The 14,716-nt window shown below is 41.0% G+C and overlaps 1 protein-coding gene across 1 annotated transcript in view; it reads right to left on the reverse strand.

Annotated features, from left to right (window-relative positions):
- Positions 1–2,740: 2,740 nt before the first annotated feature.
- Positions 2,741–14,716, reverse strand: part of SMARCD3 (SWI/SNF related, matrix associated, actin dependent regulator of chromatin, subfamily d, member 3) — a 48,096-nt gene continuing 36,120 nt past the window's right edge. Inside the window, 5 exon segments of the mRNA XM_033065649.2 lie at positions 2,741–3,019; positions 3,116–3,217; positions 4,466–4,588; positions 6,705–6,840; positions 11,499–11,596. Coding sequence (XP_032921540.1) covers positions 2,966–3,019; positions 3,116–3,217; positions 4,466–4,588; positions 6,705–6,840; positions 11,499–11,596 — 513 coding nt within the window. The 3' untranslated portion in view covers positions 2,741–2,965.

The raw sequence follows: 14,716 nt of genomic DNA on the forward strand, positions 1-14,716 counted from the left end.
CATCTATACATGAACTACTTCTATGCACAGAATGTTTTTTGCAGTATGCATAGATTTCTATTGTACTGTGGCAACAGAAGAGCCTGAAAACATTTTCTTGTTGTCTTTCATGCACACAAAAGACAAGCATCCTGAACTTCAAGTAAATTTCTCATTCACAGTCTGTCATAATTACCTGCCTGTTCAGAGCCACTACCTTTCATTTTCAATGCTCAGGACAACATTCGGTCTAGCTGCTTCCAGCATTGCTCCATTATTTCTCTTCAAATAAAATCTCTCTTTGTTTTGTAAACAAGCAAGCTCTTAGCTGCACCTATGGAACAAAGGACAAAATTTTTCTATGGACTGTCTTGAGTAAAAGACCCAAACAGCTCCTGAACACAGGAAAAGGCATCAAAATCTCAAATCCCAGTTTAACCAAAGGAAAGACACTTGACAGCCATTCCTAAGACTCACTGGTAAGTGACCAGTCTTTTTTTATAGACAGTGGGATATAAGAATTTAGATTCTGGATTGCTATGTCCAGTGCCATCTCCGGTGGCTGATTCATGCACACCCCCATTTCAGTATACCCCTGCTGCTAGACAGAGCCTGCAGCTTTCAGTGATGCAGTTGTGGCACCAACACCACGTGAGTTTCGTTAATTTGCTCCGAAAGAGACTTGGAACCAGATCCATCCAATTAATTCTACAGAGGTTCTAAGACCAGGCTGGACTCCAGTATGTTGTCAGCTGTGGCAGATGACTGGTATTGCTCTCAAATGTCTGCCACTTCAGTGGGAAGGCTCTCATACCCCAGAATTCCCTGGAAGACATTCTCAGGCATCTATCTCAGTCCCGTGCCCTTCTCATATCCCTGTGTATCTTTCCCTGCATTTCTTTATTCCTGCAGACTGAGCACAGCTCCTGAATGTAGCTGCTCTGTTTGCCACATACAAACAAGAGTTTATACACTGAGCAGCATGCACACACTGGACACAGAAGCATAACAAATACAGAAGCACAGTGGCAGATGACCCCACTGTTTTTCCCTTGTAATGCTTGCTTCTAGCCCAATTAGCAGAGTCCTAAATTAAGTAACATTTCAAGTCAATCACTGTGGCAGCCTCACAGCTCCTCAGCATAAACAGTTCAAGACTGTAGGATTTCTCATTTTACTGTGAAAATAGGTTTTAACACAAGAAGGAATAATTTCAAAAAGCCATTCCCAGTAAAAGGCCTCAGACAAGGAGCTACTGCCGTACTTTTTCTCACACCAACAGGTCTTGTGTGAGAACACTGCCATCATATACATTCAATCAAAAGTAAATTTTCCAAAACATCTCTGAACACAATGGACAGACTAAAAGCTATGGCACTATTAATGTGAAAACAAAGGTATTAAATAAAGTGATAAAGAGAAGACTATCTCTTCTGTGACTGAACAGAACAACTTTTATGTTAAACTAAGAGAGAAATTGGCAAAGACAGCAGGAAAACACAACATTAGAGAAAAAATGAATTTATTCAGAAGAGCTGCCTTCCTTCCATACCATATGTGAATTTGATTCTCTTTCCAAGGAAGTGAAAGAAAGGAGGTGAAAAGGAGTAATCTAGAGAGGATTTTGAGTGCCACATCAAATGGACAGTTATACTTTGGCAGCTGCTTTTTGGATGAGAAATCATGTTGGGCCTTTAATTATAACTCATCTGTGCACTACAAAAAAGAGGAGGGGGACGATTTAAGGAAGATGTCCCTGCTTCCAAGTAATTGTTCTATAAATTCCCATTATCTGAATTTATCGCACATTCCGAAGATGATTTCCAAGGGATATGTTCTCTGTGCTATTAAGGCTGATAATGTTTATAACTCAACAGCATCAAAATAACCAGCATGTATCATGTAAGGCAGAGCTAAAATTCATAGTAAGAGGCAGTTACCAATGATCAAAACGTGAGACCAATCTAGGGACTCTCGTAACCTCCTGAGTAAAGAAAAAAACTACCATGTGATATGAAGTTAAGCTTCTTGGACTCTACACCAAGAATTAGGAAGTTCTTTTCAGTGATGAACCCTACAGCCATACAGAGAAACATTTAAATAATCTGGTATTTTACATATATACTTATTGTTAATATCTACTGTGTTAAAGACAGTCATCAGCAAAGCACCATTACATTATTTCATTTTCTCAGAATGCCTCATTTGTTGCTAATACCACAGATATTAAGGATGCATAAGAGCTCTTATCCCAGGGATGATTCTCTTTCTCTCAGAACAGTGTAGGGATCATACCCATCTAGTGATACGTGATTCAATCTACCTTTCACTGCTGGGACAAGAGGAAGAGAAGTTATTTTTATCTGTGGAAGAGATGGCCTGACTATATGTCTTTCTTCCAGATGGGCTCTGCATTCCAGGATACGAACACTCCTAGTTTGTTCTTTCAGGTGGTGAGACAGCTTCTTGCATTGGTCCAGCTGCAATAAAAACTCTATTCAGGAATATAAAGCATTCCAAAGCTGTAAGAAAGACTATCTTGTCTAATTCCAGATAAGCTACTGTTTGAGACTCTTGGGTACCATAGCGTAAGAACTTAATTTCTCTACATCTGAAGTCTCCTAGAACACCTACCTCAACCTCCCCCTCGGTTGCCACCCACAATTCTAAGCATAGCCCATTAAGATTTGGCTGTGCAGTGTCTAACTTTCCACTAAAACTTAACAATGTGCGTTGATGAGTGAACCTTTAGTCTCTTTCACACTGACAACTTGTATGGTGCTGTCTCTGGCATGGAATGGTTTGAGACATCCATCCTGGGCAAGATTTTCAAGGGTCACTCTAAAGCTGGTGTTCTGACTGGTGTGTTGACGGCATGTTCCTCATCCAGTCAGGAAGCAGGTTCATGTGTAACAGTGAGCTAAGTAACACTGAGAAGTCCACTGGTTTGGTGGTCACGATGCCAATGGAATCTTGTGAGCAGTACTTATGTGTTACGCACTCCCAAAGATTGTTCCAATTCCTGTCGGCGCTGCTGGATCTGAAAGAAAAAGACACACTGTACAGTTTAGCAGATTAAATTGTGCATGGCAGGAAATAAATTTATAAGTCAGCAGTGTGGATATTTATTTCATACCTTGCAGTAGAAATATCTGCTCACAGCTTCTTGAGACCACGGCTCATGATAAAATTCAGCTCTGCGTTCTTCCTCTGGGTTTCCAACCACATCAGTCATCACCTGTGACAAAAATAAAACCAATTTCACCATAGCTCTTCTACCACATAGAGAAACTTTCAGATTTACTCAGAGTGAAAATTTATCTACATTACACATAAAAATGGTCAGAACTGTTCTCACAGCCCAAAGTAAATGGACGATGTGTGCTTACTGCCAAAACAGGATCATAAAATGATCAAATGGTTTGTGTTTGCAAGAGACCTTTAAGCTCATCTCATTCCACCCCCTGCCAAGGGCAGGGGCACCTTCAGGTCAGGTGTCGAAGGTCAGGTGCTCCATGCCCTGTCCAATCTGCCTCCAGGGACAGGGCAGCGGGGCTTTGGGAACCATTCTACAAAAAGACAGAATTCTGATGACTGTGTCTCCAGCATCACAGAATCACAGGTAAATATAGTTATTGGTATATTTTGAGAAGCAGTGTGGTGGAATCTGAACTCTGATGCCAGCAGGGCAGAACATTCATAGAAAAGGCTCTTATGGGACTAGTTGTCAGTCAGGGAAAACCCTGAGCAACTATTCCATGTATTTAGCTAGAGAAGTTCCATAACACCTTTGTTTGTAAGTTCCTCAAGTCAAAGTATGCTTTATTTAAACATACTTTCAGATGCCTGTCCCCTTTGAATACAATATAAATAATAACCATACTCTTTAACAGTAGATTTTTGGAAGACTAGTCACTTAACAATATGCATTTATATAAGAAAGACACAGTAATTTTATTAAAATAATTTAATGGATTCAATAATACAATTGATTTTGAGGCATGTCAGTTAAAGGCATAAAATGTGAAACTTTATGAAGAACAAATTATTAATTTTTGCTGCTAAATAACTGAACTTCTTTACATTCCACTTCCTGCATATCTCAAAGAAAAGCTCAAGGACAGCTGATAAGATTAAATTATGAACCAACACCTAAATTGTGTTCTCATACGATAGAATGTTCCTGATGAGTTTTACATAGCTTTGAATTTACAGAACACATCAACAAAGCCCTGCATTTTGAACTTACTGTCCAGCCACAAATTGACCTACTGCTCCCATGAAACACCACTGTTCCACCGGAACCAGAATACAACCTAAACTATCTTTCCTGCATACTGTCTACTCTGGGATTGCAGTAGTCCACTCATTGTCTGTCTGCGACCAATTATCCATCCTAGATGTTTGGCTATACAGTCTGTATATGTTTGGATAAAATTCTTCCATTCTGGTTCCGCTATTCATTCTTTTTCAAACCTTAGCTCACCTTAAGATCCCTACTTTGGGACCGGAGAAGGTCTTGGATGTATCCTTTGGGATCCTTGGAGAAACTCAGCATAAAATCACGTTGTATTTTTAGCTGATTTATGGACTCAATTGTCTCATGAATCTGACAGAAAAGAAACACAGCAGGTATTCTTTAATTTCTCCCATGCTCCAGTGACCATCAGGTCAGCTCCGTTACTATCTTTGTACTCCTAGTAATGCACAAAGGTGACAATTCTACACTACAAACTTGTGCAGCCCTTCCTAGGGCTTGTTCAGTTCAAAAAGCAGCAACTTAGCTGCAATCCTGCCACTACATTTCATTTTGGTTTCACTTGTACTTCTGCAATACAAGTATGTACAGGATTCTCCTTCACTTCCTGCATTGAACTCCTGCTTGGCATGCAGAACTAAGCCATGTCACTGCAAAATGTAATAATTTCCTTCGTAGAATCACTTTGTCTGCCAAGACTGGGATCTTTCAGGAAAGGTGATACATAAATATGCAATTAAGCAGTGCCCAGTACAGGAAAGCAGTTATTCCCCTGGTTACCATCTTCATCATCATCATCATCATCATCATCATCATCATCATCATCATCAATATCCTACTGTAATCCTTAAAATCTCTAGCAGTTTCCTGATCAAGTCCATGTCAAATGAATAGCCATGACTTCTAGACTTTTTCTTAAGAGAAAGTCTGTAAAAGTCACAATGGCTGAAAAAAGAAGAGCATGAACAATGACAAATCATGAGTATGGAAGGTTTCTAGAAAATGAATCATATCTTCAGAAATATTATGGCAGAAATACTAACTAGCAGGGAAGAATGAAGACTGAAGAGGAGTCAGGGTCCTATAATGGATAATATCATCAAGTATGAACAGATAAAGGACAGTTCATTAATCACTTGCACATAGACACACACAAAAGTAAACTTTTACTACCCTGTTCCTCTAACATCCTAGTTTGAAACAGTAAACCTATCTTGTTTAGCTTCATGTATTCATCTCTTCTGCCCAAACAGCTAAGGTGACCAAGTACGTGGGAGAAAATAATCGTCCTGTGATCTGGTTAAGCCATTGAGGCCACCAGTGTAGGTACTACATGGTACGTTAAGAGAAGAGAGGTGCTGTCAATTTAAAATAATTCATTTGGGAAAATGGTGTGTCTGTGCAGAGTGAACTCCAGTGGTGTATGCTGATTTCCCAGGAGGGGACTCCATGGTAGCACAGCAATGCAATGCACAGAGGGTAACAGGAGCAGCCCATGTCCATTCACCCAGCAGTAACTTCACTGATCACAGTTTGCCCTGTGCTGTAGCAAATATTCAAAAAAGAGGTGACACAGACATGGGAAAAGGTGAGTGCGACAGGGAACAGAATAACCCTATGCACGCTGCTTGCGAGCTTATATAGGCTGGGAAACAACTGACTGAGCAGCTGCCCTGCTGAAAAGGACTGTCTGCAAGAGCCATAACAGCAAAGATGCTGCAACAGTTACCAGAATCCATTGCATTGCTGGTGCCCAGAACCCCTTTAAAATTGCATGAAGACCAGAGTTTAACATATTTGTTTGTATTAGCAGTAAACAAAGAGAACTGGGCCTTGCTCTGAGAAGGCATTTTTGTTTATCCCTCATCAACCCAAATTAGCCATTGACACATGCCAGGACTAGCTACCAGCCCCTAGGACCTGAACCTCTAAAACAGCCTGCAAAACCAACCACTGCCTTAAGACATATATTATAATTTAAATATTTATATATCATACGTGATCCTCTTCCACTAACACTTAAAACTGCTAAAATACTCCAAGTGATTTTCCTGCCATGCATGTTCCATATTTCCACCTAACACAGAGAGCTAATCTGCAGTTATGAACAAAAAACCCATGCCTGAGTATGAGATTCTCCTAGTTTTGGTTCAGCAATTTAGCAAGATATCATGACCTCTCCATAAAGAGTTAGTAATACAGTTCAGGTGGTTCTCAAGTGTCAGGGACTCAGTACACTACCTGTGAAACTATCACCTCAACAACCATGTCAGGGCTTGGATCAAATCCGAAGTGCCATTCACCCTGATGCATTTTCCACTGCATTTGGCTGAATCACCCCTTGAAAGCACATGCCCTAACAAGTCTCATCTCACAACATTACTGTCTTTGACGCAAGACACCAAACCCACATGAAGCTACACAATGAGTACATGTACCATGGGATACTTGACTCTTGGGCTCATACCTTGTTATCCAATGCTGTTATCTCCTGTTGGTTAGCTGTTGAGAGAAGAAAACTACTCATCTGGCCCTTTAATGGGTCTTCAACTTCTACATCTATGTCATAACAGGCTGTCTTCTTCTGATCGTTGGGGTCAACACTATGGAGAATATAACACAAGATCATGAGAACTGCCATAATGAATCAGTATGAATTTTAATCCAGCCCAGAATTCACTCTTCAATAAAGCCTGTTGCAGATGCTGTGAAAAAAGATTAAGAACAGGGAATCTTTATATATTTTCATATTCGGGTATATTCTCTCTTTTTTTTTTTGGGTCAGATTTCACAGACTTCTGAGCTGGAGCTTTTGCCCAGACCATCAAATTCAATTTCTAACATACTCCTGAGACCTGTTACGCTAAATACCAGTATCATTCTTTGGCTTGTCCTGTCCAGAACTTATATTTAATTTGCCAATGTTTAAACTTAACATTTACTTTATTGTTAGACTAAAGTTTCTTATCAAGAAAAAGGTCTTCAGTGCAGCAGTTGGTAAATCATACTTGTCACTATCACTTGCGATATAAAAATGCTGACTTGCAACCCTACCTGTGAAATGTGCGGGTTGTGTACATCTGCAGTAGGTAGCAAAAAAATTTGGTCAGGATCTAATTGAGCTTGACAGACTTGGGGGAGTGAAAGAACTTCCAGGTATGGATTTGCATTAGGAGCGTTGTAAGTGGGTGGAGGAAGGTGATCCTTCTCTATTCTCAAGACCAATGAGGATGCACCTGGAGTACTGTGTTCAGTGCTGGGCTTCCCAGTGCAAGAAATATATGGAGCCACTGGAGAGAATTTTGGAAAGGGCCATGAAGATGATTAAGGCATTAGAGCACCTCACCATTAAGGAAAGGCTGAGATGTCTGGGACTATTCAGCCTAGAAACCAGAAAGCTGGTGGGGAGGGAACTTACCAAAACTTGAAGGGATGGTTTAAAGAATATAGAGCCAGGATCTTTTCAGTGGTACCCAGTGACAGGACAAGAGGCAGTTGGTGCAAACTGAAACACAGGAGGCTCCATCTGAACACCACGAAACACATTTTTATTGTAAGGGTGACCAAGCAATAGCACAAGTTGCATAAGACCCTCAAAGCCCATCTGCTGTTCCCCCAGCCCAGAGCCTCCCATGCTGGAGACACTCCAAAGCCATCTGGAAATGGCTGTGGCCAAGCTGCTACAGGTGGCTCTGCTTGAGCAAAGGGAGTTCATCTGACCAGATGATTTCCAGAGGTCCTTCCAACCTCAAACATTCTGAGAATCTGTGATGCTGTGGCTGCCTGCAAGATGATCAGCAGCAGAAGGAAAGCTAAAGAAAAAACCCAGGTCCGGGTCTGGTTCCCCGCTTGTGTCCAAAGCCACAGAGAAGGCTCCACGTTGTCTTTGGCTCGGTTGCTCCTGGCTGAGTCCTGAGCCCAAGCCAGTCAGGGCAGCAGGGCTGTGCAGAGGGACCCTGACAGGCTGCAGAAACAGGATGGTACTTCAGCACGGTAAAGTTCAGCACAGGAACAGCTCTGCTCCTGGCACAGCATGACACCGTGCAGGAGGACAGGTGGGCATTGGTGGGGTAGAAAACAGCTGGCAGGAGAGGACTTGGGGGCCCTGATGGACAGACAACAAGTGCAGAAGGAGTCTGTGGGGTAAGCAGCCATAGCAAAGGCCAGCTGCAAAAGGGACCTATTAGTGCAGGTGCTGCCATCAAGGCCAGGAAATAGGCTCTTCCTTGCTAGGCCACGCTGGTGAAACTGGATCTGGACTGGTGGACACAGGACCACAAAGATGCGACGCTGGAGCGAGGCCTGCAGAGAGGCTCAGTAGGATGGGGGCTGGAGCACAGACCTACCGAGAGAAGCTGCAAGAGCTTCTCCAGCCTGGAGAAGAAAAGAGAAAAGGAGATCGCCTGGGAGAGTGCAACAGCATATGGACGGTGAAGCACAGACAGGGCCAGCCTCCCCTTGGAGGTGCACGAGATTAGGGTGAGAGGCAGCTGAAACTCACCGCACTGTGGGCAATTCACTCCCTATAAGGAAGTGGTTTGCAAAAAAATCATGATAGTCAAAAAGGGGGAAGTCAGAGATAACCTGTTTGTACTAGAAGAATATCAGAGAGCTATGCTTTGCAGTCTGCTTATGTTCTTTACTAGTGTGGAAGATGTCTCGGTTCTTTGCAGAAATCCCACAGAGATTGTTATTTCTTTCACCTCTGATTTCAGGTGTGCCAGCTGCAATTAGGAGTGCAACTCCAGAAAATCTCCACTTCTAGCTTGAGCTCAGGTAACACGTGACTTCCAGCAGTTCTACATTTGATGCATTCAGTATCGTGGGGATCAGAAACCACTACAAAATCTATATTTTTAACTGCATTCTACCTGGTACTTAAAATATTTGTAACATCAGAAACTTTTTGTTCATCTCTACTGTATGTCCACTTCAACCCCACTGTATTGTTTCTTCTGGTTTTTCAAAAGGAAGGTTGTTGGTGCCCCAAAGAGTGATTCTACAATACTATTATAATTTCTAGAACAAGTTTAGAATACTTCAAATTTTTGTCTCTGTGCATATTGTCTAGAACTAGAACGAATAATTTTGATCTATCTGATCTTCCTGCAAAAGGCAGGCCTGAGGATTTACCTGAATTAAGAGCACGTATTATTTGCAATCACTAGTGATGCAAAATTCCCTGTAGTAGTATGCTGGTTTTGGTTGGGATAGAGTTCATTTTCTCCATAGCAGATGGTATGGGGCTGCGTTGTGAATTTGTGCTGGAAATGGTGGCTCACACAGAGATGTTTTTGTTATTGCTAATAGTTGCTTACAACATGTTGAGACCTTTTCAGCTCCTCACACTGCCCATCATCGAGGAGGCTGGGAGTGCACAAGGAGCTGAGAAGTGATACAGCTGGGAGAGCTGACCCCAGGGCTACTCCAAACCCTGTGGCGCCATACTGAGCAGTAACTGGGCCAGGTGTTCACTGCTCAGGGTCTCGCTGGGCATCACTCGGTAGTGAGCAATAGTTTTCATCTGTATCACCTGTAGTGCTGGATTTAGTTCATCACCATCATCATCACCATTATCATTTGTTATACTATCTTTATCTCAACTTGTGAATTCTCTCCCTTTTACCTTTTCAACACTTCCTCCTGCCCTGCTGGAGAGAGAACGAGCGGATGGGGAGTCTGAGCATTTGCATGATCCTGTTTAAGCTTGGTTGGACCAGGCCCTTAAGTAGCCTGGACAGACTTTGAACCTGATTTGAGTTTGGACAGGGGAGATCTCAATGACCACCAGCAATCCCTTCTACTGTAATTATTCTGTGATGAGTCTAAAAATTACTTACTTTCTTTAAATTCAGTGACAGACATTCAGATCTATTTTAGCTTAGCCGACACTGTAAAGACTTCACTGCAAAAAAGGTACTGGTTGTTTCCAGGAAATGAATTCTTCCTTCTTCTACACAGTTATATCAGTACTGCTCAAGGTTGTCAGATGCCTGTGTGGTGCACCACGGTGTATTAGAGAATGCTGCGAGACACAAAGCTGTTCCTTTGTCACACACACCTGTTCTTTTTTGTCAGTACCTGACAAAAAACACTTTCTCCAGTACTTTTCTGTCATCTCTCTGCCCCTGGAAACATAATCACCAGTTCCTTGTCATTTTTCTCTAAGCAATGACTATCTAACTCTGAGGAACTCAGCTTTATGGTGGTCCATCAGACAGGTCACTGAGTTGTGCCCAATGACAGTACGTATACAGCTCTCAATCTGCACAGCTGCTAAGCTGCTTTTTCATTTACTCTGATATATTCAAATGGATCAAAAAGCAAATTTTATTTTGACAGCCTATGTAACATTTAAACTTCTTATTACATATATAATAAATTTAAAATAAAGAGCCCAATTTTAAGCAAATTCAGAAACATTGGCTGTCAATATTCTGTAGGAAATCAAATCAGTAACTTAAATAATAATGTTAAAACACCCAGAATCAGAGTTTTCACCCTGACCACAAAGTGACTTAGAAAAGACTGAAATATATGAACAGTAAAGTTGCGATCCCCAGAAGTTCCTTTATCACCACTCCTCCATGAAACACAGTTGTCACTTAAATAAGGCACATGCTGGAAGAGCCCTGGAGAGCTGAAAGTTGAGTTTCATCTGCTATGCCACAAAGACATCTGTTTTGACAAGGATATGAAAGTTCAGTATCTTGGTCACAATGACCTCCTCTGAATCCAGGCATTCTTTGTTGTAAATCTCTAGAGATCCCTTGACTCCTTGGCATCCTCAGGACAAGACTAACAGTCAAAGAGCTGACCCAATTCCAACAAAGCATGAATGGAATGGTCCTGCATTTGAAATCATAATGCTGTTGTACATTTTACATGATATATCAGTGATTAGAATGATTGCCATAATGTACAATACCCCATTTCAATTTCTTTTTTATCTCTTTTTGTGGGTTCAAACTTTCATTCCCCTCTCCTCAGGGAAAAAACCCAACCAACTCTCTCAGTGGTATTCTAGGAAATATTAAAGCCGTTTTTCATACTCCTAGAAAACTGGTGCTGTGCTAGTGAAAATAATTCAGAATTATACAAACTACAATGACACACAGAACGAACACAAAACAAAGTCCAAGGTATTCACCTGGGAGTTATAAGAACTGGATTCTGGTCCCTACATCTACTGCAGCTGTTTCCGTACTTTATCTAGTGAGTGTTTTGCACGTGAAAGTACTGAGCTGATCAACCAGCTTACCTGATGATGTGGTTTATCACTATTGGGTCTGGTGGCAGCAGAAGGTTAGTGAGTCTCTGAGGAATTTCAGAAAACTTTAGCCGTGGACAGTCAAAGATCTAGAACACAATAAACAACAAGTGTTGTTTGTCCAAAGCTTATCTTGCAGTTAAATGAGAAAGTAAGAAACCTGCAGATCAGAAGGAACTGAGGCAATTACAGAAGGTGATTTTGAAAGCTGTAATTCAGGTTCCTTGCACAGATTAAATTTTCGGTCACTTCTGTCCCTGTACTTTCATCTGGGCTTGCAGACATATCCATCAGGTCGTGACAATTTCAGGTGTCTCCCTTTTGGTTTAGCAGCTGGAGGGAACAGGACACTTTACTGGGACATCAGGATCAACTGTATCAATGATGTGGGAGAAGCAAATACTCCCTCTCTTACTGAGGGTTTACAGCAGCATATTGTAAAGAAAATGACTGAATTTTTTTACGAGAGAAAACATGAAAACAGTTTGCCTCTTTTCCCACAAGGAATGTTTCCCGCAATATTTCATGCTAAAGAAAAAGACAAGAAAACATTTCTGGATTATAAAACCATTTGTAATTTGTGGGGGTTTTAGGATTATGGAAAAATAAAGTCAATGTGATATTATTTATTTTAACCAAAGCCTGAACAGCCTCTTGGGAGGGATTCACCCCTTTCCAAACAATGGTTCATGGTTACTTTCTCTTTACTATGGTCCAGAATCACAGACTCACAGAATATGCTGGGTGGGAAGGGACTCACCGGTCATTGAGTTCAACTCCTGGCTCTACACAGGACAAACCCAAAAAATCACACAATGAATTTCTACTGAATTCCGGGGAAAAAAAAAACATCTTCTGGAAAGAGTTAAAAGCCATAGAGTTTGGAAATTTTCTGTGAGCAACTGCAGTGCATTGCCATGAATATAGAAACACTCTTTACACCTGGAGTTTTCAGAAATATAATTATTATAGTCTTTGTTTCCTACTGAGACTTTTAATGCTCTGAACAGGCAAACAGACTTTTCTCTAAAGATATTCCATTTAAGCTGTCCTTAAAAAATCCCAAACCTGAACTTCCTATATATTAACATTTGCCTTAAAATATTCTCTTATTTGGAGGCAATTTGTTGACATGTTCAGGCCTATGCAAATGCCTCTTAGGGAAACTATTTTCATCTGACAGAAGAGATCCACTACTCATGGTATTGTATCTAGAAACAACCTTTGCAGCTCCAGAGACAAAGGATGCAGGCAGGTTGAAAATAAAGGACTCTCAGTTTGTAGAATAGACATACAAAGTCAGATGCTCTAGGTCCTCAGAAAGGGTATCTTTTGAAATTGACAGTTTTGTCAAGTGAGTGAATTTGGCAGCAGAAATACCTAGGAGTCAGGTCTAGGAACCATTTGCAAGGTTCTATTGCTTTTGAAATACCTTTGAATCCTTTTTCTTGCTTTTGCTTGTAACACAGTCTGTGTGCTACAATCTCCCTGCTGATGTAAACAATGTTTTTAAAACATAAAAGGATCCATCTTCATCAGTTCTAAAATCTGTGTTGGACTCGTCTTCATCCAGGAATTGAGCCAGCTAGTTTCTGAAGAACAAGGAAGTAACAAAACCTGCTGAGTCGGTAGATCACTCCTTATTTGAGTTCTGATTTCTGACACTTGATAGAGATGACTGTGGAATTCCCATGCAAAATCTCTTCACACCAAGCTCCATCCCATCTGCTGTCACCACTGGCTCAACACTCAATGTCAAAGTCCTGGCATGGATGCATGCCCGAGTGACAAGAGCTTTAAGAAGGGAAAAGGGATCAAGGACACACATTAGTGGGAGGAGGATGGGAGGCTGGAAACTAAAGGTGGGTGGAATTTCCCTAAAGCTTCTCACATTCCTGTCTAACCGGAGTTAGTGGTCAAAACTAAGTAAGGCTCTGAAAGCCTCTCTGGCTACAGTGATCCTGGTGGGTCAGGTAATTCATTCAGTAATAATTTTTTAGTCTGTACTGTTTTGTGCCTTTAGACATAACCACAATACAGCAGTTCAGGATTCAGAAAAGCTGGCATACCAAATAAGACCAGTATCACAAGTGGAATGGCAGAGGCACTGGCACATTATATACTGCTCCCCTGAGTGATACACACACTTTTTCTTCCAGGAGTTATGGCTAAAATTACAGAATCTACAGAAATATCAAACTGGAAGGCATTACTAACCCAATTCCTTTGGCCTCCATCTCTCAACCTGAGAGTACTAGAGTGAAAAACAAAAAAAAACCCTCATAATGAAATATTTCATTTATTGTAAGAGGTTTCAGATTCCTAAGCAGTAGCATCAGTTTTCAAAGCAAGATCAGCTAATTAGGACAATTTTGCCAGAGACCTAAGGAAAACAGAAATACTCAAAACAATCCATTTATGATTTAATCTGTGCAAGCACTGCATTCTTATGAAACTATTCCAGATTAGCCAGCTCTTACAGGGTGTGAGACTCAGTCTTCTAGAAAAGCAATTAGCTACTTCCCAACTCTCTCACTTGACTCATCTTCTGAGGATGAGAAGACAATTATCAGGTGTCATAGCATTCCTGCAGAGTTCTAAGACAAAGGAGACCTAAGAACAGATAAGTTTCTAATGAGATGCATGAGGAGAAGACAGCTTCAACAAGTTCTTATTTTAGCGAACTTCTTAAACGGAAAGTTAAAATAAATAAAAGTGATAAGGCATTCCTGCTTAGAAAACAAGATACGTACATCTGTACAGGGTCACACAAAGGATCTGCTGCAGACCTACCCTACTATCCTGCCCTTGGTAGTGGCCAAAAGTGAATACTAAAGGAAAAATGTAAGAACAGGAGAAGCATATACTGATTCTTCCCAAAAAAACCTCCCCCAAACTTCCACAGCTTTGCATTTAAAACAGCCCAAGATTTTTCATCCATTGGTTTGTCACTTTTGGAACCTATATACACTTCTAGTATTTGCAAGGTTCTATTGCAAGGAGTTTTGAAGTTGAAATATGCTTGAGTCCGTTTATTTTCAATTTGCTACATGCCAATTTTAGTTGATGGACTGTAATTATTCACCAAAATATAAAAATTACTGCTTTTCCACCTTTTTCTTTCTGTTTATTATTTTTCAAATGTTTTTCACCTCCCCTTCCCCATCTCCTCTTTGGGCTGGCAGAAACAAAACTCAGACTGAATTGGC

This window comes from Catharus ustulatus, chromosome 1 (genome assembly GCF_009819885.2).
Source record: "Catharus ustulatus isolate bCatUst1 chromosome 1, bCatUst1.pri.v2, whole genome shotgun sequence".
NCBI lineage: Eukaryota > Metazoa > Chordata > Aves > Passeriformes > Turdidae > Catharus > Catharus ustulatus.